Consider the following 24,919-nt stretch of genomic DNA (forward strand, 5'->3'; position numbering starts at 1 on the left):
AAAAAAATGAGAGAATCGTTTAAATTTTTAAAGTTTGATTTACATATTAAAATTAAATAAATTAAAAATTTTAAATGTGTCGATTAATAAGTTGAAGAATTATTGAAAAATATAAAAATATTATATATATCTACTTATTTATTTATAAATAGTAAATTTAAATAATTAATAAATTTATACAATTATTTTATGTTTAGTGAAGGTAACCTCACCACTCTATCTGAAGAGGTGACAAAATTTATCAATACAACTATCAGCTTCATATTACCAAACAGAAGAAATGGAACTGCAGCAGTTGCAACTGCGTAAAACCAAACAGACTAGGTGTAGTTATAACTGCAGTATTTGCAACTGCATGTATTTTCAACTACACTGTTTCTGCAACTACATCCAACCAAACGGCCCCATAGTGTAGAACTATTATACTTTCGGAAGCATAAAGGAGTTGGTGCTTCCGACTTTTTACCCCTTGGATCAAGGATTAGAGGGTCAGGATGATAATGGTCCTCCTTAGAATTGAGTGATTTTTCTAGAATTGAGTGGTCCCCTCTAGAGTAATAATATAAATCCGAAGGTTAGAAATGATTAAAGGAATTGATTCAACGGCCAAAAAGATTGATTAACTCTTTTATATTTTTTGAAAGCACGGTACGTAGCTCTATATATATAGGTCCAGTTGGGATATTTTTAGAAGCATCAAATTTTTGGTGCTAGAACTTTTTTGGTTATTGGATCAATATTAATGGCTCTTTGTATTATGCCTGAATAGAAAAATTCCCACACTAGTTAGTATTGTTGGTTTTTGATCTAATGGCCAAAAGGCTAGATTAAAGGATGAGTATGCCAGCTCAATACATAGGTGTATAAATATAGAATATATAGTAATTTAGTATTACTCGCTAGTCTTTGTTGACTTGGATGATAAATAAATAATCTTAATTTGATTTGAACATACTTCATAGGCGAATTACATCGTTTGGTTTTTATTTAGATTATTGAACTTTAATTTAGGGAAAACTACACTTTGGTTCTCGAACTATATATAAAATGCGTGATACTTTGGTTCTTAAATTTTAATTTGTTATAATTTTTAGTTCAAACTTTCTGATTTATTGCAATCAAGTTCTGTAATTCAATCTAGTTAATTGGCAAAGTTTTGATAAATTATTATAGTAAAAGTGGTGGGGCAGTATTGTAGTTGATGATGCGCCAATAATTAAAATGTCACGCTAGCTCCTCATAGTTCGAGCGCCAAAAGTGTAATTTAATTACTCTTTATTCATTTAAATTAAGTTACGAAACTTCATTTTCGTTTTAATGAGGTCCTCTTGTTAGGATTTCTAAAGTTTTTGAAACAAACAGGTGATAATTAATTCAATTGTCATATCATCTTTTAGAGATGATCAAAATACTAATTATTAAATAAAATAATTCAATTCAATTAAATTATTCAATACTATTTTGAGACAATACAATAGTTGTAATGACTACTTGTCACTGCCTCATCACTACTTGCTAGTTGAATTTATTGCCCCTTCTTTACTTCATCTAAAAAGTTAAATAAAATGACTTTTATTTTCCAAATTTTTATTCAGAAAAACAAATTAATTAAAACTGTGAAATTTTTTTTTTTTATCAAAACCTTTGTTTTGAAAAATAATTTTCACACTTTTCTGAGAAGCCAAACACCCTTCAAATGAAATTTCAGGAAATGATAGGCGGCCAAAAATGTATTAAAAGTATGCGCAATTTATTTATACGTGTATACGATATACTTAAATGCATACGTACGCGTGCATTATTTAATTTAATTCGTCTCTCTCCCTCCTTCCTTTCTCCCATACTTACTATACTTTGAATAGGTATAAATAGATTCAAATTTAATATTTTTTCAATTTATTTAATTTCCGTGTAAACACGGTGGAATTGACCTATTATAATAATAAAGATACATCACATGTTATGCAGATATACACTTGCGTATGCTTATATTATTCAGTTAATTACTCTCTCTATCTTCCTCTCTCCCAAACTTATTATACTTTCAATAGGTATAAATAGAACCAAATTCTAATATATTTTTTGTCTTATTTCATTTTCGTGTGAAAATGGTACGATACAATTGGCTTCTTATAATAATATAGACACATTGTATATATATGTCATACATATATAGTAAGCGTGCATGTATTATTTAATCAGCGCGGTTACGGATGCCCAAAATATCCTAAAATTAATGTTCTTGATATATTGGCAACATTATTATTAAACCTGAAACACTATATTTTAAATCTTAAACATCATTATTAAACTGCAAAAGCCGTAATTATAATCTAAATCGACTTAAACTCTAAATCCACATATGTGCTAACACATCAACAACAATATTTTAAAATAATATATCTAAGTGGGAGATCCAAATCATTTCTCTTATTTAACTATTCTCTCCCTTTTCCTCTCCCATTCTTCTTATCTCCAAACCAATTTTAAAATTTGACTTAGTTAACTTTGAATAATTAAGTATAAGTTGAACCAAATTCTAATGTTTTTCGTCCTATTTCATTTTTGTCCTAGCATGGTGGAATCGAGTTGCTATAATAATAAAGCTATAATGATAAGAAGATGCTAATGCCACGTCTTCATAAGTGATATAATAAGTTATAAGAGATTTTGTGTAATGACAAGTCGTATAAGTAATACAAGTCAACAAGAAAGCTTATAATTTAATTTGTTTTTTGGTTAAAATGTAAGGAAACCCCACAACCATATTGATCATAAATCCTAATAATAATAATAGGCTTAAACATTTTGAGCTGATGACTTGAATCTACGAATTATTACTACTAGTAGATTGAGTCGTTATATTGAGTTTTAGAGATATTTTACTAGCCAAAAATATGTGATGAGTCTCACATCGAATGGTGATCTTGATTTGCATTTGCGTTTGTGATTGGGCTTATGAGGACATTAGGACAGTCAAGTATGTATTTGTGATTGGACCAACGAGAACGTTAGGGACTTTGCCTTTAGTATTACCCAATGAAATCCGAGTACTTATACAATTGTACTTAGACCGGAAACTATCTGCTTAGTATGGTAATAGCAGGTGTTCCATTTGATACATACTATTGAAAAAGAGCTGCTTTTGTAAAAATGGATTTGGTATTGCCTAAACTACAGTAGTAGGAGCTATCATTGAACCACATATATCTTCCACAATGAAAGGCATTATAAATATTGATTAGTCTTCAGATAAAAGTCTATTCTCTATAAGGGGGAAAAAAAAACTTTGGGCAAAATTTTTTGGAATCTCTTTTAGTTGTATAATTATGCATCAATTAACCATAGTTGTTCCAAACACAGTATATGATATAATTGTGATAATTCAAATTTAAGTTAAGGTTAACCCTGAATCATGTTGTAGAATAAAGTTACAACTAATTATTAAATTAGTCACTCCACATAATAAAGAACAAACCTATACGCCTCTTTTGATAGAAAATTTTTCAGAATTAACGGAAGATATCTTTTGATAGAAATTTTTTTTCAAAATTAATGGAAGAAATCTGAATTCGATGCATATTCCAACTACTCTCTTCTTTTTTTCTTTTTTTTCTCTTTCGGATAAATATAAATAAAGTAGGATTAGCCTGATAATTTTATCTATATCTACATTAATCTATAATCAAATTCAATTCAATTAGTAGTAAATGAATCATGTATTATATACTCTAATATTATAGATACCATGCGTAGCGGTGGTTTATTAAAAACAAACAATATGTCTATGAGAAAAGGTCAAGAGATAGAGGGACTTTGATTTTCGTTTCAACAACTATGGTGATATGAGTTGCACATGTGAATTAAAATTAATTGGCCCACAAGTTGGTCATCACTATTTCAATATAATTGACCCCTCTGATTTGCTAAATACTATTTAATTGAGAGCTTAATTAATTCCCTCCTCTGGCCATTACATCTTATATGTAATGAATGTGTCGAATGTGGAGACTAATTAGAATTCACAGTCCAATTAGATTCTTAATTAAACTCTATTTATGTTTTAATAAAACTAAATCTCATCTTATCCTAATTAAAGTAGATTTTGACTTTAATTTTAAATAAATTTGACTTTAATTTAAATAACTATAAATTTAAATCGAAATCTAACAATAGATTTTCTCACTAATCTGTTAAACAACAATATTTGTGAAACTACATCTTCTATTTATGATCTATTCGTATCTTGTTATATCAAGTCCTATTTAGATTAACTCAACCTAGTTAAGAACTGAAATTTGCTTTTATCCTTTCAGACATTATACGAAAGCTTTTTCTTCAAAAAAGTTTTTAAAATTTTTAATAAGGGTAACATATAGAAAACTCTATGTAAATACTTGTTTTTTCAGTTCCTCTACTGGCTTTCAAAAATCTATGGGCGTGTTTGGTTCACCTATTTTTCATCCTGGAATTGAAATTGAAAGGGACGAATCCGTTTGTCTGTTTTTGGTATACGGGATTTCCATTCCAATTCTGATTCCTGGGTGAGTGGGAATCCTCCCAATTACCCTTTTTTCCAATCCGGCCTAGGAGGCCGGATTGAAAATTGAATCCAGGCGGAATGGATTTATTCGGATTAAATTTAACTTTTTAAAGCTTATTTTTTAATTAAAACATAAATTTAAGTTTAAAAATTATATTTATAAATTTACATTTTAATTTGAACTTAAATTAAAAATTAAAATTCAATCAAACATTTTGAATCTAATTTAAAATTTTGAATTTAAATTTAAATTTAATTTAAAATGTAAAATTTTAGTTATTTAAATTTTATTTAAATTTTAAATTAAATTTATGGATTCAAATCAAAATTGAAATTATAATTTTAAATTTGAACTTGAATAAATCGAAATTTAGTTTCATATTTTGAATCATCCGTTCAATTTCAATTTTTAATTTTTTTAAAATATATTTAAAATTTTGACATCATTTTAAAATTTTGACGCAAATTTTTAATATTTAATTTTCAGTTTGAATGTAAACTAATATACTGTAAAGATAAATTTGGCATATTAATTTGATTACGTTTCTAATATCTATCTGAACCAAATACCGACAATAAGAATGATTCATTCCGATTCCGATTTAAATAGCGAAGCAAATAGAATGAGGTAATGAATCATTCCGATTCTATTTCCATCTTATTCTCGTTCCGATTTCGATATCGATTTCAAGTTCGAACCAAACACACCCTATATTTCATCTTATCAAAATTTCAAGTTGATGGATTTAAACGCCCTTCAATCATCAGAGTTCCGTCACTACTATTCCGTCCATTTCTTATAATTTATATTGAATATACCCTTAAATTGTTAGAAATGCAATAAAAAAAATTTATTGTTTCCTTAACAAGTAAAGAAAATTTAGTCATCTTAGAAAGTAAAAAAATATGGATATTCATAAGGGAAGGTTTTTTTTTTTTTATTTTAGCCAATAAAGAAAGTTTTAAGGGTACAAAGCATTCTCCAAATAAATAAATAAATAAAGTTTTAAAAGGGTACAAAGCATTCTCCAAATACATAAATAAATAAAGTTTTAAAAGGGTACAAAGCATTCTCCAAATACATAATACGAGTAGCTGAAGACATGCACCAACTAATTTGATGCATCCACTTTTACACACACATACATTGAGAATAAAATAAAATAAAATACACATGCTATAAGATAACACCTGCATATATCGATCAACATTTTCAATTTTCATCGAGCACGGACGGATTGTTTAGAAGATCCGAGGCGGAAAATATGGAAGCATCAAGCTCGGTCGGTGCCTTGCAAAAAGCGCACAAACTCACCTACATGATGTGGAATAAATTTAATCGTTTCTGTGACACTCCCTTCGTCTCGTTTGAATGAAATAGTAAAATTCGGGATGTGGCGAACCCTCGTGCGCAAGTCATTGCTGTGGTCGCCTTCTCCTCCTCCTCCTCCTCCTAGAAGCAGCTCAACAAGTTCCTCTGCTAGATGGCCAATGTATAAATCCTGAAGGGTGGTAAGGTACTCGATGCCGTGGGGCAGCTCCTTTAGCTCGAGGCAACCGTCTAGCTGAAGCTTATACAGGCTTGCCATTGCTCCTCTTTCGATTTCCACCTGACTGAGCTCCGGGGCACCTACTATTCCCAATTTCTTTAGCTTCGGGAATGATGTTGCTTGGAAGTGCAACTTCATGCCGTCATATGCCTCATAAAGGTAGAGAACTATCAACGCGGGCAGCGCTTGCAGGTGAGGAAACGTATCTTCATCCAATTTTGCACCTAAAAGGAATAATGAGGTAAGGTTTGTTAGAGACCCAAAGGATGTGGCAAGCTCAGGGAGTGAGTTTTTTTCTAATTCACCATACAGATGTAATGCTTGAATTGGTGGAGGTAGGCGCAGGGTGCCCAACTGCTGTAATTCTTGCCCACGTTCACTGCTGACAAATAAATTGCTAAGATGGCTCATCTTTGTGATACTATTCCACAAGTCTGCACAGTGATGGGTTCTTACGCCCGTTATTGAAAATGTCCGCAACTCTGTCAAAGCTTCTACATTCCGCACAATCTCCTCAGTTGCTTCAATAGGTGTTAAAGTCTGCAAGCCCTTCAAGCGCCATATTCCCACCGGTGCCTTGATGTTCTTACCCCAGTCGTCGGACAAATGTAGATGTCTCAACTTTTGGAGCTCTGTTATTTCCTCCGGCAGCTTTTCTATTCCAGTGTGATCTGCATCTAATACTTGCAGATTTCGTAGCTTCCCGATTGATCTTGGAAGCTCGTATATTCTTGTTCGCTGCAAGCCTAGATAATGCAGGTTGAATAGGTTACAAATCTCACTCGGTAGTTTCTCGATTCGCGCTCCTTGTAGTTCCAAGACACGTAAAAATTTTGATGATCTTAAGACCGACTCCAGTAAATCATTGCTCATGGAATTGTTGAAAACAAGCACTGAACGCAAATGAGATTTGTCTTCAGTACGATAATTAGTTATATTGCTTAGGATTGACAAGCGGCGCACTTTGGATCTCTGCAATATTGTCCGTGAATTCTCGTAAACCATGCAGAAACTTAACTCCTTTGACTCCGAAAGAGCAAGGACTCGAATGATGTCATGCATTCGACATTCTTGAACTCTACCGATATCGTTCCTCTCAACCACTTGTAGTAGACAGCGGTGAACTAGTTCGTGAAGGTAGTCCTCGGCCACTTCCTCCATCGTTATTCCTCTTTCTTCAATGAACCCTTCGGCCACCCAAAGCCTTATGAGCCTGTAACTTTCAATTGTATAGTCTTCCGGAAAGCTGGAACAATATAAGAAGCAATTTCGAAGGTAATAGGGAAGATCGTCAAAACTAAGTTTCAAAATGTTATGTACTTTTTCATGGAGCTTCGATTCGTTGTTAGTTAGATACCACTCAAGATCTTTGTAAACCTTCTCCCATTCGGAACCTGTTTCATCTCGAAATGATAAGAGACGGGCTATAGATACGATAGCAAGGGGCAAGCCACCGCACTTCTCGACAACTTTTTTAGCACATTGTTCTAAGGGCGGTGGGCAAATCTTGTTTGCACTTTTCCAAAATGCATTTTTACAAAACAAATCCCATGAATGACCTGCCTCTAGCGTCTTTAGCTCAAACATACGGTTCTCGTTTGCTAATAGTGCTACATCGCGAATCCTTGTTGTGAGAACTATTCTACTCTTGCTATTACTATTCAGAAGTGCATTCTTTATATTGTCCAGTACATCAGTACTCCAAACATCATCCAGAATAAGTACATACTTTTTACACTGCAAATAAGTGCGGATAGTCTCAACCAAGCTTCTATAATCCATGGTATTAATGTTGTTAGGTGCTTCTCCTTTCTCACGATCTTTCCTATAGAACTCTTTTAAGATCTGTCTAAGCAAATCATCCGTCTCATAACTTTGAGATACAGCAACCCAGGCACAAGCATCAAAAGAAGCTTCGATGATATTGTACACATGAGTCACGAGAGTGGTCTTCCCTAGACCACCCATCCCCAATACTGAGATTATCATGGGCTGTCGTTGCTGCTCATCCTCATCTTTCAACCATCTGAGCAACAAGTCCCTGTACTTGTCAATACCCACGATATCATCCTCCTCGACAAAATGTGCTAATTCTGCGGGGCTCTTGCTACCGCCAGCAGCTATTAGAGGTCTTGCTTCATTTTCCATTCTGCTTGTATCATATCGCTCCCTTCTTTCCTTAATGTTTCGAAGCTTAACTTTGATTTTGTTAAGCCTCTTGCTAAGGCGACGCCAAGTTGCTATATTTCTGCACATCTTGACTGTTGTAGGCTGGACCCCTCCTTGCTCTTCACCGAGCTTGTATGTGAACTCATCTATAATATCCTCAATGTCGAAAGCCAAATCTCTTGTTTGTTTTATGATGGTTGTTGTGCTCTCATCCTTCTGTTTTAATCTTTCAGCGATCCGTAGGAAGGATAGCATGCTCTGAAGCTCACCCTTAATGTCACTTATATCCTCCACAAGGTCTTCCATTGCTGATATCCGTGTTAGTAATCGTGATGTTGCTGCTTTAGTTGCTTCACTAGCTAAGGTCGCACCGATATTTAGGAGTAATGAGCTTACCACAGCCTCCGCCATGGGCACTTCCTCTGAATTGAGCCTAAAATGTACAATCTTTTCAAATTACCATGTCTCTTCAAATGCACCACTAGCAAAAATGATTATTTTTTAACGCTCTTATGATTCAAGGCAATTTTTGTAAAAAAATATGTAATTAATTGTCTCAATCGGAATAACTCTGTAGTGCACTAAACAAACATTTGTTAGAATCCTCAGTTAAAAAAAAAGAAACACCATTAACAGTATTGTAGTCTGGAAGAACAAAAAGCAATAACTTGTTCAAGATTCAGTTTAACAAAATTTTGAGATTAAAGATTCATCATAACTAGTCATATTGAACTCGACCTCAATGTATATTTGTAGATCAAGTTGTGAAAAAGTCCTTTAGAGGAGTATGAAATCAATAAAGAGTTGGAAAGTAAATCAATCTGCTGCTAGCTAGTGAGTAGATGGTATCACATTAAGCGTGATTGTAAATTATTTTACAATTAACAATTATAAATCAAGTTTGTTTTGAAGCCCTCTTCTTGTTCATAATTAAGTTAATATTTATCAGGACGATAAGTCATTTGAGCAAGAAACTATTAGTGCTTTTTCAAATAGTTTTGTTTTGATAGAAATATAAGAACTTAAATTTTAGACTCATGAAACTCCCGTATATCTAATATGTTAAATTTTATTGCCTCGACATTCATAGTTTCATACCGCCTATTATCAGACCAGAATCTGAAAGTTCTATTTCAACTTTTGTGATTTGTGTTGCAATTTGTAAAAGTTCTACATTACTAGTTTTGATATTAACTGAGTTTTTTTTTTCCCAAAATAATTGTTATCTTTGTGAGTTCAGCAGGAATATTTCTTAAGTGAAATGACTTTGATATTTTTTTTTTTATTTTTTTTTATGATGAGGCATTTAAATAAACGTCTTGTATCGTTAAATATAATCTAGAATGTTTGCATGGTTTAGAAACTGAATTTTTTTTTTTTTGTCATTATCATTTACCTAGTGATCAAATGGTCTTAAAATTGATAATTTAACAAGTAAAACAAGACACTTTCTTCTTGTTTAACTGCAAAGAAATAAAACCCTCTCAACTATTTAGATCAAGAGTTGTAACCAAGATTGTGAATTTAAGATTTTTTTTTAATTATATTTTTAGAATGTCGCTAGTTTTGAACTTTCAAATTATGCCCACTTGGCAAGCCAGAAAATAAATTTTGAAAATCATAAAACTCTTTTTCTAGAAAGTTTATGTATCCTTTAGTATATTTAGCATCTTGCATGGTATTGATCATCGATTTAGACGCTCAATCATTAACAATAAAGTGAAAGTATATAATAAGGCCAAATTATTCTACCTTAATTATTAATTATCTCTTGTTATTTTGTTACCAAAGATCAAGTGAATCGAAACAACATATATATATATTTGTAAGGACTGAGATTTTGACAGTGTAACTAAACTCTCTGTTGACGATGTTTATATGTGTAATTTAATTACATAAGCACTCGTCAAGTTTCAGGAGAAAATGAGCTAAAATGGAGAAGATACGCAATTTTTAGTTTTCACTTAAGTGAATAGTAACTCTGGTTTTCCGGAGAAGCCGCGGCGTAGAGTTGGCTTCTGGCACGTATTGGACTTCGAACATAGCAGTCCAATAGCCCGTTTCGACCAGTTCAGCTATTCTGGAACTAATGGCGCTGACGAATTTTGAGTTTGACGCACGGATTTCGAGAAAATCCAAAAATACATGTTTTATATGTATTTGTGCGTAGTTCTTCTATTGGAGAGTTGGAACGGTTCTCGCCGCGAATCCGCGACCGATCGAGATGAACCAAAATGGTAGCTATGTTGTCTCCGTGGTGCTGATCGCACTGGTGCAATCCGTTCGCAAATCTGACGGACGGACAAGCGGAGATCGCACGTTGATCGAGGAGAGGTTGGCGATGGCAAAACGGTAATTTCGCAAAAGTCGCGACATTTTATGTACCGTTTTACGCGAGATCGCACGTGGAGGGGTATTCGTGCATTTTATTCAAGCTGTGAGGGACTCGGAGCGAAATATCGAGTTTGGAGGGACTTTTGCACGATTTATCGCCTTACGTATTTAAAGGCTTCTAGGGTTTTCCATGAAACCCTAACCCTAAACCTAGCTCCAGCGAACCTAGCCGCCCTACCCCCCTTCTCCTCATACGCCGCGCCCCTCCCGGCCGCCGCCGACCCAACCCCGGCCAGCAGCCATCGCCACAGCCACCATCTCCCACCTTCTTCTCTCTCCATCTCCCTCAATCCTCCTCTTTCTCTCGGGTTAGATGCGGGCCGAGGCTACATTGCCTCCAAGCACCTTGCCGATGTCGCCCCCTGCCCCGGCGAGCCTCCCCGGCCGACCGCCGCCGCCCCTTGGGGCAGCGCCGCCGCCGCCGGGGCCAATCCTGCAGCCGCCCCAGGTCTGCTCGGGCCGAGCAGACCTGGTAGCTCCAACCCCACGCCGCAGCCGCCCTTGTCCACCCCTGCGGCCTCCATCATGGCCTACGGTACCCCCTCCCCCGGCCGAAAGGGTCGCTGCCGCTGCCACGTGCCTTGGGCGCTGCCGCCCAAGGCTGGAGACCGAGCCAAGCTCGGCGCGGTTGCGCCCGAGCTGCGGGCTACCGCCGCCGTCGCCCGCCGCCTCCTCCTCTCCGTCCGGCCTCTAGGGCCCCGTCGCCGTCGTCCCTGGGCACCCCCGACCGCCGCCGGCTACAGCTGCACCGCTGAAACCCAAGCTCAGCAGTACGGGCTCGGGATGTTCCAGCTTCGCCGCCGCTGCCTTCCGTCGCCGGCTGGAGCGAGCGCCGGTCTTCCCTGGCCGGCCGTACCCGTTCATCGCCGGCTACCCCGCCGCCGGAGCACCCTGTCAACCGAGATGAGCCTGAGCTCTCCTCGGGTTGTGCGGCTAGGGCATCATCGTCCTCCGCCTCCGCCACCTCCCGTCGTCGTCCGGTGCAAGCCCTGGTCTCCCCACACTGGCTGCACCCTCCTCTGCCAGCGCGTCCGCCGTCCGGCCTCCCGCGCCCTACCTTGCTCCGATAAGCTTAGTTAAGAGCTTTTCTTGAGTAGTTTACTGTTCCGAGCAATCCGAGGCTTCTCGATCTCTACGGAAGGGAGCACAATGATTGTGACTCATCGCTGATCATCGTGCTTACCTTATTTTCTATCGGGGAGGCTCCGTTACGCTGTTTCGGCGGTGTAGACCCTATAAGAGCCTTTTTGGCTGCTGTTTCTGGTTTGCGTGCGTTGTTCCGGCGATCCGAGGATGTCCTGATGCCTCCGGAGGTGAGAATGGTGATCGTTGGTCAGTGGCGATCCCAGTGATCACCTCACTTTTGATCAACAGAGTCCGGTTAGTTCTGTTCGGCGTGTTTTTCCTCGACTGCGCGCTGTTCGCTGAACCTTCGGGTTGCTCCCGCGCTTCCCACAGTGAGTCATTGTGCCCCAGATCATGAGCACGGCCTCCGGTACGTCGAGACCTGTCAGTACGTGTCTCGGCGGACCTTGGAAGTCCTTAGTTTGCGTGAACGAGCCATGTCATCGCCCGATTTACATAAAATATAGGGATTTTACGTAAAGTGAGGGGCATTTGTGCAATTGTGCATTATGTGGCTACTGTGGGCAGTGCATATGTGTGTGTGGTGACCTCTGGACTGATTATCCATGATCCATTAGCTTTTGCAGAAATCGAAGAGTCGATTTCGATGCGTTTTGCGGCGAAATTCGCCGAAAGAACGCGGTTTCGGTTCGGATTTCTTCCAACGTGGTTTGTTTATCCTGTGAATTGTCGCTGAGCCTTGTTGGCTGGTCACCATCATCATTTTGTGGGTTCAGTGATGATTGGTGAGCGACGGTGGGTTCCGGTGTCGAAATAGACACTTTCGGGAACCCGGATTCGTACAATTATCCGGCGATAATTTGTGTAGTGGTGTTATCTTGTGTTTGCTGCCAAAACATCCAAATTGGAGTGTTTTGGGACAGCAGGCGACTCGTGACACGAGTCGGTGAGTTTCGGGACACTTAGTGGGTCCCGACGGCGTCCCAGTGTGGTTTTCGGGACTCCCGGCGAGTTACGGTAATTGGAATTGGGAAACCGATCTTCGTGAAATTGTTTGTGGGGTTGTGGATACTGTGGTTATTAGTTGTGGGTTAGATACTAACCCGGTGAACCCTCTATAGGTCCTGTCGATATTCTTTTGCAGTCAGGAGACAGACGCGACATCCTTACAGGTGGCTACTTCGATCCGACGTTGGTACAGTGGTGCAAGCTCGGTGATGGTTTCTTACCCTTGCTCTTTTGTTATTATCCATGCATATATTATATGTTGAGCTTTGCACCTCTATTGTTTACATTACACCCACGTTGTTTGGTTATACTCTGCTCGTTGTTTACATGCTTAGTATCCTGAGTAGGAGTAGAGTAGTTTATCTGTATGTGATACCATGTTTTCTTGTTGCTCTACTTGCCTGTTCTACATATCTTATATCATGTTTATAGTAGAGCGGTTCCGTGACTATCTGTGAGATTAGTGACCTAGTCGGTCGATTCTAGTATCCCGTATTTGTGACCTATTCGGTGAGTTCCTTGACTTTCGTTGTCCGATGACCGTTAAGGTCGGTATAACCTGAGGGGTGGTATTGTCGGTTAGTTGCCGACGGATGATTATAGTTTACTCATATCCACTATTTGACATGTTTGTGACCTAGTCAGTCAGTTCGTGACTCTTGTTGTTTCTCGTCGTTTGATGACCTTTGAGGTCGGTGTACCCTGAGGGGTAGGATTGTCGGCTAGTGGCCGACGGTAGTCCTAGATTATATACTCAGATGACTTGTTGATCGATTCTTGCATATATACAGTAGTTAACTTATTGATCAGTATCTACATATTTTTGGTAGGACGTTGAGTTGTTCCATTCCAGTTGACTTGATTAGTCAGTACTTGCATACAGTTGAGAGGGTGTCGAGTTGTTCCATCCTAGTTGACCTGAGTGGTCGGTTCTTGTACTTTCTTACAGTGGATGATCTTTTGGTCGGTTAGCCTCGAGGGGCGGTGATTGTCGGCTGGTTGCCGACGGTTGGCCTTTGAGCATATCAGCATTGATCGCCCGACTCGTCGCATTTCACGAACACTGGTGGTCTGATCCACAGCAAGGAGTGTTCTTTTTCGAAAAAGTGGTTACTTGTGCCAACCCGTGAGCCCAGCGGTCAGGACTAGGTTATATGCAGGTAGAGTGGTAGTGGGCTTTTGCCTGAGGTCCTTAGACCGACACGGCGGTTTAGATTGGGTATTTTGGACTTCTTGTCCGGTTGACACATATGTCTATAGTAGCAGTCGTTGCATGCATACTTACAGTTCTTACTTTATAGTTGTCTTGCTACTATAGTAGATATTCATATATGCTTTCTGTTCCAGTTACAGTAGCGGTAGCCGTTATTCAGTTTAGTTCCTACTTTCTTTCAGTTTATTGCTACTGTATTCAGTATATCTGCTCATTACCTTATATATCTCTTTCGTGTATTATTGTTGCTACTATATTTCCACTGACCCGTGTTGTTGTATAACTCTTCCTGATCCGGTGAGTACTCCTCGCCTTCTTCGGCTTGCTGTACCTACTGGGAGGGGAGACATGTTTACATGTTCTCTCCTCCCCCACTATTTTTCAGGTATCGCGGGCGATGAGTAGTGGGACGAGACGTGAGGTACGTGTGTAGCGGTCGATAGAGCCTCCGACCCAGATTATTTCGGTTTAGTTATTACCCTTATTATTTTAGTTGTTATAGCTTAGATAGTTTATATGGTTCAGTATTTTTATTACATTTGAAATTTTGGGTTTTCATGAGTGTAATAATCTGGTTTGTGAATTTTGTAAAATAAAAGGTTTTCTACCCCTCGTAATAGCGTTTTTAAAAAGATAAAAGTTTATGTGTAGGAAAATAATTTTCAGAAGATTTTCTGTGGATTTTATATCTTAGTATTTCAAAACCTGTTTCTTTGGTTGAAAACATTTTAACTGATAGATGTGGATTTATGTTTAAATATTGAATGTATAAGTATGAAACTGTGGTGAATGGTGTATGAATGTATAACTGTTGGTTATTTGTATGTTCGTCTGGTTGTGGTTGTATCATGTTTGAACTCTTGTACTTGTGCGACGCCGTGCAAATACAGGGGAGACTCTACTCGTGTGAACAATAGACCTCCTGTATTTGTGGCGGATCTGGCATACTCTGGGGTCAGGTTTTCAAAAAAAAAAAATTTCAGACGGTTTTCCGCTATGCTTTAAACTAAAAAGGGACCCCGGGGCGTGGCAGATTAAAATGGTATCAGAGCCAAGTTACAACCACAACACCATTCATAGGTTGTTTTGAAAAGTAAATGAAACTGAACCATTGGTTAGGTTGAACCATAGGAAGACCTACGGTATATAGGAACGTGAGTGCGGGGTTTGGGCTTGAGTCCCGGTGTGCATGTCGAGTTTGGTAAACTCGAATACACGATTATTTCCTTATGTACTACGATTTTTGCAAAGCTGGTGTCCTAGTCGGGACTAGTGGCGGTGCTTCTTTTTGGACATTGAGTGGTGGGGCGGTATTCCCCAAGTGTTGCCACTCCTGTCAGGTGGGGCCTTGAAGGGCCAGGTGATCTTCGGGTCTAGGCGAGTGTCATAACTGCCGACGCCCAGGCCACTCTCTCTACTTAGGACACGAGAGCTGTTGCGAGTGTCTCTACGGAGACGGCATTGTGATCAGTTACGATCGTGACTTCAATGGGGCTATTAGGGCGTAGCCCAGGGTTTGGTTAGCGGTCGTTTAGGCGACTGCATTGTTAGTGTTGCTTCCGCAGATCTTTGGGTAGGGTTGCGATGCCTACCTCTCTTCCTTGATTACTGATTAGAATTAGCGGTTTGGGTCTTTTGACCTTGAACTAGTCCTTTCGCCAAATTGACGTGTACTAGAGTCGGATTGACACAGTTTTGGTGTCAAGTTTTCGTTGGGGCATACATCGTATGCGGATATTCTAACACCTAAATTGGTGTGTTGTGGGTTAGTTGTAGTTGGTGATAGGTTTCGTCTTGATTCGAGAGACTCCAGGTTGTTGTAGGAATTCTCGGAACTTTGACTAAAGCTCGGTTGTGGTGTGAAAATCGGTTAGAGAAACCATTTCTTAAAGCCTCAGTCCGTGTGGTTCGCAGCTTAGTGTTGCTAGTAGCCTTCGGATGTTGAAAGTTATAGGACTCCCTGTGAGTCGGTTCAGGGTCGTTCTAATTTCGAATGTCGACTTGTAAAGTTGATGTTTCGATAGTATTGGTTGTGAGCTTCTGGTTCAGTTAAGAGGTATCAAGGGGCTTGATACTTCGACGTGTCACACTTCCAACTCGTTGTTGATAATGGATCTTCGGATATTTTGCTTTTCTTTTGATAAGTATATTGGCTGCAGACAATATACTGTTGAAAGAGTGACGAAATACTATCTTCCCGTTTGGGACTTATGGATTGGGTCGATGTGTTCTCTAGAGTGTCTTGTGGGAAAGCTTGAGTGTCGATCTTTTCTGACCACGTAGCGAGCCTTGGGTTATTCCTTAGTAGGTTTGGCACAGTTGACTTATCGTCACTGATAAAGGGGTTTTGACTCTAGTTCGAGTCTGGGTGTTCGTAGCTCTTAGTTGTGCTTCCCACAGTTAAAAGGTTTGCTTGGTTAGTAGTCTCGGTCTATTTGCCGGGAGGTTCGAAATCAGTGATTGAGTGACTTGAGCCTGGTGGTTGGCCTTGATTGTCACCATATATGATAGCGTATAAGGTTGTGACTCGGCTTAGCGTGCAAATCTTGGAAGGCTATACTTGTCCGATTATTTGGTGACAGGTACGCCTGGGTCTCAATGAGATAGGCATTTGGTGTTGCTCGGAACATCGATCGCTAGGGTCCATGATAGGACGGCAGCGACAGGGTCTTGTTGAGACAGGTGTTGAGCATCACCAACGGTTAGTATCGCTTTTGTGATTGGCGACCTATGCATCAAGTGATGGACTTGCAAAGAGCTTTCAGTGGTCTGTTGGTACCGTATTAAGTTTGAGGAGACATTGTCTAGCCCAATTGGTATCGTCAGTTGGACCTTTTGGTCAGATGTAAAGTAACGTCTTGGACCTAGGACTATAGATTGTCGCAGATGGCTTTAGGTTGATGAGGTTTTGACAGTTTGTGTGGTTACTAGTGGAGACTGTGGTCTCCGGTGTGAGTGATTTTGACTCGAATTTTAGAACAACGTTTCTTATTCGCTCGTGGTGAGCAAGTTGACGTTGTTGGCTAGTCAGAGTGTGTCTTTTCGGCCTATAAAAATACACTCCAGACTTGTGGTGTTGACTCGTGTCTCTTCTACGTGAACCTTCGACGTAATCGAGTCGGTTACTGGTATGCGGATCAAGGTTGAGTGTATTTAGAATTTCTAAGTGGAGAATTTTTATCTCAGAGTTGGTAATTGGGGATCTGATAATCCTAGTCGCGGGATTGTCTTTGTCCGCAGGTTATAGGATAATGTTGATCCCGGTGAGTTTTGGTCTGTAGATTTTGGGTTGTTACGTTTTCCCTCGATTTGTCCTGGAGGAATCGTAGTCCTTGGTGTCTCCCCTTCTTCGGAGGTTGAGCTGTCCAAATGAATGGTGACTGATCAGTACTCAAAGGTGATATCACAGAGGTGGAAGTAATATCCGAATTTGATTTTGGTGGGTATGTGGTCAAGTTTCGGGGACGAAACTTCTTTTAAGGGAGGGATAATATAAGGACTGAGATTTTGACAGTGCAACTAAACTCTCTGTTGACGATGTTTATGTGTGTAATTTAATTACATAAGCACTCGTCAAGTTTCAGGAGAAAATGAGCTAAAATGGAGAAGATACGCAATTTTTAGTTTTCACTTAAGTGAATAGTAATTCTGGTTTTCCGAAGAAGCCGCGGAGTAGAGTTGGCTTCTGGCACGTATTGGACTCCGAACATAGCAGTCCAATAGCCCGTTTCGACCGGTTCAGCTATTCTGGAACTAATGACGCTGACGGATTTTGAGTTTGACTCACGGATTTTAAATCATTGAATTTAAAATTTAAATAGTAATATGAAATTCCTCTAGAGAAAACTAATTGTAGAAATCTTACTCTTTAAGTTTTTTATGCATTACGTTTTAAACTTGTGCGAATAAACTGTCTTTTAAATCTTGGTAGAAATTTAGTTTTTAAATAGTAATATGAAATTCCTCTAATTTAAATTTCACTTTTAAATTTTAAGTATTTAATTTTTAAAATTTAAATTCATCGTATTTAGAAATAAAACTATTTCTAAAATTTCTATAATTTAAATTAATGCATAATTTGAGAAACACTAAAACATTTAAAGTAGATTCCTAAATTAATGCCTAATAATTGCATAAATTTGGTTAATCAATTAATTTTCTAAATTAGTGCTAATTAATGCATAAATTTAGGACCTCAATTAAAAGTTTCTTTAAATATTATATTATTTAATTACCAAACTAACCTTGAATAAAATAATCCTTTTACCTGCTAAGTATTAAAGTTATATTTTTACTCTCTATTAATCAACGGTTAAATTTTTTTTTTTTTTATTTTTTTAAAGTACCGAATCATTTCTCCCAAAATAATTAATCTGAAATTTAACTAGAGAAAATACCGCAACCAAAGAAGCTCTTGAAGCATATGGTTTAGAGCTTGAGGAGTGAGAGATGATCTGGACGAACAGTGCAGCAACCAAGAAACATCTTTCCTCTTGACTTCTCCCATCAGCACTTGAGTGCAGTGGGCCATGATGAATTAATTTTAGGGAATCTTTTGATTATATACCTTTTACTCCTTATCAAAATTTTTTAATTTATTTTGAAATTATCAAAATATTCTTTCAAAATCAAATCTTATTAGTAAACCGCAGCAAAAATGAGGATATTTGAAGAAATTATTTAAAATCAGTAAGTATATTTTGATCCTCCAGGAGTAAATATATAAGATATTTTGAAGTTTTGAAGAACATATTAGATATTATTTTGAAATTTTATACATAGGATGAAAACTTCGATTAACTGCCCTGTGGCCCAGCGTGTTATATGCTTCGTCGTACTGTATTTGAGATATCTAAAGTATATATATGCTTCGGCATTCTGTGTTCAAAAAGTCTGACAAAATTTTTTACTTTGTCAATTCTACATTCGGAAAGTTTTACTATGTTGTTATATAATTTTACCTTTTGTTTGAGAGTAAATTATTCGGTCCTCAAATTATGAGACACGTGACATTTCGGTCCTTAAATTTTAATTTGTTGTAATTTTTAGCTTTTATACTGCATATTACATTTTAGTTCTCGAACTTTAATTAGATTGTAACGTCCCAGCCCACTAGCAAAAATAATTCGTTGGGCCCAAACACTGGCCCAAAATGCTTAGCCCAGTTATTATTACCAGTGTCTAAGTCTCTTATATACCCAATCATATCCCCATTTCTATTTTCGATGTGAGATTATTGGGGTGACTCGTCTCGCTAGCCTTGTCATCCAGACCCTGGCATAGCCGGCTATCTTGTTATTCAGACTCTGGCATACCCGATCACCTTGCCTTTCAGACCCTGACTCAGTCTCGCTAGCCTTGTCATCCAGACCCTGGCATAGCCGGCTATCTTGTTATTCAGACTCTGGCATAGCCGATCATATTGCCTTTCAGACCCTGACTCAGTCGAGATTCGCAATACATTTTTGGCTGGTGAACCGGCTCTGATACCAAATGTAACGACCCAGCCCACTAGCAACAATAACTCGTTGGGCCCAAACACTGGCCCAAAATGCTTAAGCCCAGTTATTATTACCAGTGTCTAAGTCTCTTATATACCCAATCATATTCTCATTTCTATTCGATGTGGGATTATTGGGGTGTGACATAGGTGTAATTCTAGCTCGACGGATAAGGCATGTGATATTTTGACTTGCTGAATTATTGGAATTAAATTTCACAGCCTATTTTTTTAAAATAAATATGGATAAAATATTAAATATCTAATTAATGCAGCATTTTAAATATTGTTGCATCATCAAATATGATATTGTTACAATTCAAAAAGTTCGAAGATTAAAAAGTTCTATTTTAACTTCTTTGATTTGTGCTGCAATCTGTAAGATGTTGTAGAAGGTCATCTCGTTGTACATTAGCAAGTTTAAATCCAAAGAAAATCACTATCAATTAATTGCATTCTCTGTATGCCAAAAAGAATTACTCTCTGATTGCATGCACCGTTTGGTTTGGGAATAGGGATAGGGATAGGCTCTTATCCCCCCCTTTATACCCAAACGCTAATTTTTTATTCGAGAATAGTAGTTCTCGGTTATCCCCACCAACACCTTCATTTTCTATATAAAACTTTCTAATATTTTTCTTATCCTCGGGAACAACCCAATTTTCATCCAAACGCTATTTTTCTTATCCTCATACTTGTACCTATCCCTGTAATAACTAGTTCTTGCTTATACCCGAACCAAACGGTATAATAGAGAATTAAATAGCTTATAGCAAAGAAAATAAAAAACAAGAACACTTGGAACTTAAAAATTAATTAAAAAGAATAAGTGGAAGAGGAACAACTGACCACAGATCCAAGGAAGAGATTGAAGAGGGGGCTGCTCCAAATATCAAATTTGATAAGGAAATAAATAATTGGGCGCAAATGATTTGGACAGTACAGCTATTGATGGAGAAACTTCTTCCCTCTTTATTATCAGAGATTCTATTATGTATCAGTCATACCACATCATCTATTAAAAGTCAATTATATCCCTTCTTTTGAGTAAAAAATATAATAAAAATATTTTTCTATTAACCATGATGGGATGGGTGAACAATCATAAAGGAACAATTTGATTGGTAGATGACGACACATCACCAATACAACTAATACATTCTAGATTTTTTTTTTTTCCTTTAATGTTCCTAGCAGCACTTGATTGCAGTGGGCCATGATGAATTATGGGCCTGTTTCGCCAATATTCTAAAAAATAATAATTTTTACAGGATTAATTTTAATTTAGAAAATTAATTTTAGTTAAAAATTGTAGGGCGCTTAGCTTAATCTAACAAAAAATTGATTTTTTTAAAATTTTCTTTATTAATTATAATTAATAATTTTTTGTCAATCTTATTTTAAAATTTGAATTCAAAATTTGAATTTGAATATAAAGTTTTTAATTTTAAAGTTAAACAATTAAAAATTTAAATTTAAATTTAAATTGTTAAATAATAGAAATAAATTTGAATTTTCAATTTTCAAATTTTAAATTCCAAATTTCAAGCTTATAATTTAAAATATAAATTTTAAAATTTAATATTATTTTAAGAATTTCGCAAAATATAATTTAAAATTTAAATTTATTTGATAATTTAATTTATTTTAATAATTAATTTTGAAATTGTAAATTTCAAAAATTTAGAATTTTCAAATTAAATCTAAATTTTAAATTGAAATTAAAGGTTTATATTTTATTTATAATTTAAAATTTAAATTTGAGATTTGAAATTAAAAACTAAAATTTTATTATTAAATTTAAAATTTAAACTTTCAAATTGAAAATTTAATTTAATTTTAAATTTTAAAATTGAATTTTAATTCGATTTTAAATTTTGAATTTAATATAAAATTTGAATCTTAATTTTAAATTAAATTTTGATTCCAAGTCAAAAATTAGATTTAAAAAGTAGGTTTTAACAATTTATTTTGGCTCAAAAATCAGAAAATTGAACCAGATTTTGGAAGAAGTTATCATATACTCTATTGATAAAAAAAAACTATATATATATATATATATATATTAGGCTGGAATACTATTAATAGTAAAACGCTCTTTTTGCTATCAAGTTTTTAACCCTTGATGAAAAATTGATAGGGTTAGGATAATATTAGTCGGTTAGAGTTGAGTGGTCCCCCTAGGTTGAGTGGTGCCCACTAGGTTATAGTATTTAATCCAATGGTTAGAAATAATAAAAAGAGTTGATCCAAAGGCCTAAAAAACTGATAGCAACAATAAAATTTGCTACTAATAGTAGCCCAGTCCATACTATATATATATATATTATATAATATATATTAAGAGTAAAAGACTTTGTGTTTCTGACTTTCTAGTCTTGGATCAGGTTCTTTGATTATTTCTAACATTGAATTATTATCATCCTATCAGCCGCTCAATCCTAGGAGCACTATCATTCCAACTTAATACAACTTTTTAATCAAGGGTCAAAAAGTTGGAAGCATCAAGTAGAGAGAAAGAGAGAGAGAATTGGACTAGAATACTATTAATAGTATTTTGGCTCTTTTACTATCAAATTTTTAAATTTTGAATGAAAAATTATAGAATTAGAATAATAGTGGTGTTGGTATAGTGGTGATCCCCCTAGGGTTTAAACAAAACAAGTTAAGTAATAGTTAATTCAATTGTCATAATGTCACGTTAACCGGCAGAAATTATCTGGCTACTTATTCTACCAAAGTAAAATTTCATCTAAAAACTGAAATAAATTTTGATCAGTGATCTAATTGAAATAGAAGTTAAAGTTCGATAACTTGATTTGAAAAAAAAAAAAAAAAAACTAAAAATTTTATGAAGTAAATGAAATTTCAGGAAAAATTAGGCGACTAATATTGTATTAGACTTAATTATATGCAATTACTTGTACATGTGTACGACATATATACTTAAATACATCATATTGATATACACTTTCATATGCGTATATATATTATTTAATTACTCTCTCCCTCTTCCTCTATCCTGCACTTAATTTCTATCTTTAAGCCAATTTAAATATTGGGTTAGTTGACTTTGAATAAGTATAAAGCGAACCAAATTTTAATTTTTTTCATCTTATTTCATTTTCGTGTGAACATGGTGGAATCGAGTTTTTATACTAATCAAATATAGGGAAACAAACAACCCGCCCCTCGTCCGCATGGTGCCACTCCTATTTATAGGCAAATCCTGGCAGAGACCCAGCCTGAGAGAGGAACCCCCAGCCACTTCCGGCGGCGCCGGAGACGGAAGAAGGGATTAGAGGAAAGATTTGCAGAGACAGGAGAATTAGGATGCACATGGGGAGCAAAGAGAAGAGATACCGCAACCACAGGGGCACACCGGCCAAACCTGACGCAGAGATGTAACGGGCGTACGTCGGCCGCAGGAGAAGGTCAGCATAGGGCCCGACAAGCATCCGACAGGGAGAGGGGATGGGGCCCGGCTCGGAGAGAGAACGACTCGGAGAGACACGGGACGGGAGGCACGTGACGCCGCTCGTCGCCAGCGAAGGAAGCGGGCAGAGCTGAGGAGGCGGGGGGTCGCTGGGGAGGCGACGCGTGGCGGTTTAGGGTTCGACTTTTATTATATGTATAGATAACCTTATAGTGATAAGAGTTAATTTCATGAGTACATATATACCCTTCCGTCCACCTCTAATTTTGTCAATATTAAAAATGATCTTTTAATTTCAAGAAACTATTCAAATTACTTTATTAACTCAGTTTAAAATTGTATGCTAATTATTTTTTTCCTTTAAAATTGTACTATTCATTTCCAGCATATATAAAATTTGTTGAAATGAATTCTGTTTATTGCCCATACCATTATATGGAGCTAGACTGGTATACTATCGGTAGTACGGAGGCCTCCGTGCTAACAAGTTGTTTTTTAATGATACGGCTTTTAAATCAACGATCGGCTCCAGTAGACTTGATCTACACTAGAAAAAGTATTTGAAAACTAAATTTTGTAACTTTTTGACATTATTTGACTAGTATCCTTAATTATCTTTCATAGTATTGATCATTGATTTAGATGCTCAATTATCAACAATAAAGTGAAAATACTACATGAGGCCAAATTATTCTACCTTAATTATTATCTCTTGTTATTTTGTTTCCAAAGATCAAGTGAATCCAAACAACACATTAATCAACAAAGACATATAGCATACTTCTTGAACCCTTTTGCAGAATCAACTACTTGATAGCAAAGAAAATAAAAATTAATTAAGAAGAGTAGGGGAAGAAGAAGAAGAACAACTAACCACAGATCCAGAAAGGAGATTGAAGAGGGAGCTGCTCCAAAATAATTAATCTCAAATTTAACTAGAGAAAATACTGCAACTAGAGAAGCTCTTGAAGTAAATGTTTTATTAGGGATTGAGGAGTGGGAGATGAGGATGAACTACACATTATAAACAAGAAACTGGGAGCAAGTGATTTGGACATTGCAGCTACCAAGAAACTTCCCTCTTGACTTTTCGCATCAGTACTTGGTTGTAGTGTGCCATGGAATTATAGGGGCTCCTTTTGATTATTTGCCTTTTACTACTATTCAAAATTTTTAAATTTATTCTAAAATTACTAAAATATCTATGTAAAATCTAATCTCAATAATAATAAATGGCCTTTTTGCATAAAATATCTATTAGTTTCGAGATTTCATAAAAATGGGTCACTATTTTGAATTTTACAAATTCAGCTCAAATTTTTAGAAAACTGACTAAAATATTCTTATTCCTCTCTCTCTCTCTTTCTCTCTCTCTCGCTCTCGCTCTCGCTCTCTCTTTCCCCCCGACCCTCCTTGCCTCCTCCACCGTCTTTGCGACGTCGACCTTCGGCGACGGTAAGAAGGATGTTGCCGCCTCCTCTTTCTCCGCCTTCCCCAATGCCGGTGCCGGCATTGACGCTGACGCTGAAGGAAGAGGACTTGGAGCGGGCGCGAATGAGGGCGGAGTAGATGGAGGCGATGAGTTCGTGGCTGTCACACCCCAATAATCTCACATCGGATATGAATGAGAATGTGATTGGGTTTATAAAAGACTTAGACACTAGTAATAATAACTGGACTTAAGCATTTTGGGCCGATGGTTGGGCCCAACAGTTATTATTGCTAGTGGGCTGGGTCGTTACATTTGGTATCAGAGCTGATTCACCAGCAAGAAATGTGTGGTGAGTCTCGGCTGAGTTAGGGTCTGAAAGACAAGATGATAGGCTATGCCGGAGTCTGAATGACAAGGTGGCCGGCTATAGCAGGGACTGGATGACAAGACTAGCGAGACAAGTCTCACATCGCATGGTGATCTTGCGCTGTGTGTGTGATTGAACTGACTAGTTTGTCACACCCTAATAATCCCACATCGAATATGAATGGAGATGTGATGATACTAATAATAATAATTGGGTTTAAG

General features: G+C 37.0%; 2 protein-coding genes across 5 annotated transcripts; one reads left to right on the forward strand and one right to left on the reverse strand.

Annotated features, from left to right (window-relative positions):
• LOC109704800 (disease resistance protein RPM1-like) lies at window positions 5,484-24,619 on the reverse strand. 4 transcript variants are annotated; one of them, XM_020225595.1, is made up of 4 exons: window positions 23,774-23,783; window positions 11,406-11,407; window positions 6,399-8,695; window positions 5,485-6,317 (listed from the first exon to the last, which is right to left on the reverse strand). In XM_020225595.1, exons 3-4 carry the CDS (start codon window positions 8,671-8,673, stop codon window positions 5,818-5,820), a joined length of 2,775 nt encoding a protein of 924 aa, XP_020081184.1. In that variant the 5' UTR covers window positions 8,674-8,695; window positions 11,406-11,407; window positions 23,774-23,783; the 3' UTR covers window positions 5,485-5,817. The 4 variants fall into 4 exon arrangements, with proteins under 4 accessions (XP_020081191.1, XP_020081184.1, XP_020081176.1 ...); XM_020225602.1 differs by lacking the exons at window positions 11,406-11,407; window positions 23,774-23,783 and adding an exon at window positions 20,313-20,451 and having other exon boundaries at window positions 5,484-6,317; XM_020225587.1 differs by lacking the exon at window positions 11,406-11,407 and having other exon boundaries at window positions 23,774-24,619.
• Window positions 10,487-11,736, forward strand: LOC109706890 (potassium/sodium hyperpolarization-activated cyclic nucleotide-gated channel 4-like). Its single transcript, XM_020227908.1, has 2 exons — window positions 10,487-10,534; window positions 10,771-11,736. The coding sequence occupies exons 1-2, from the start codon at window positions 10,487-10,489 to the stop codon at window positions 11,734-11,736; spliced, it is 1,014 nt and encodes a 337-aa protein (XP_020083497.1).

This window comes from Ananas comosus, linkage group 2 (genome assembly GCF_001540865.1).
Source record: "Ananas comosus cultivar F153 linkage group 2, ASM154086v1, whole genome shotgun sequence".
In the NCBI taxonomy this organism is placed as follows: domain Eukaryota; kingdom Viridiplantae; phylum Streptophyta; class Magnoliopsida; order Poales; family Bromeliaceae; genus Ananas; species Ananas comosus.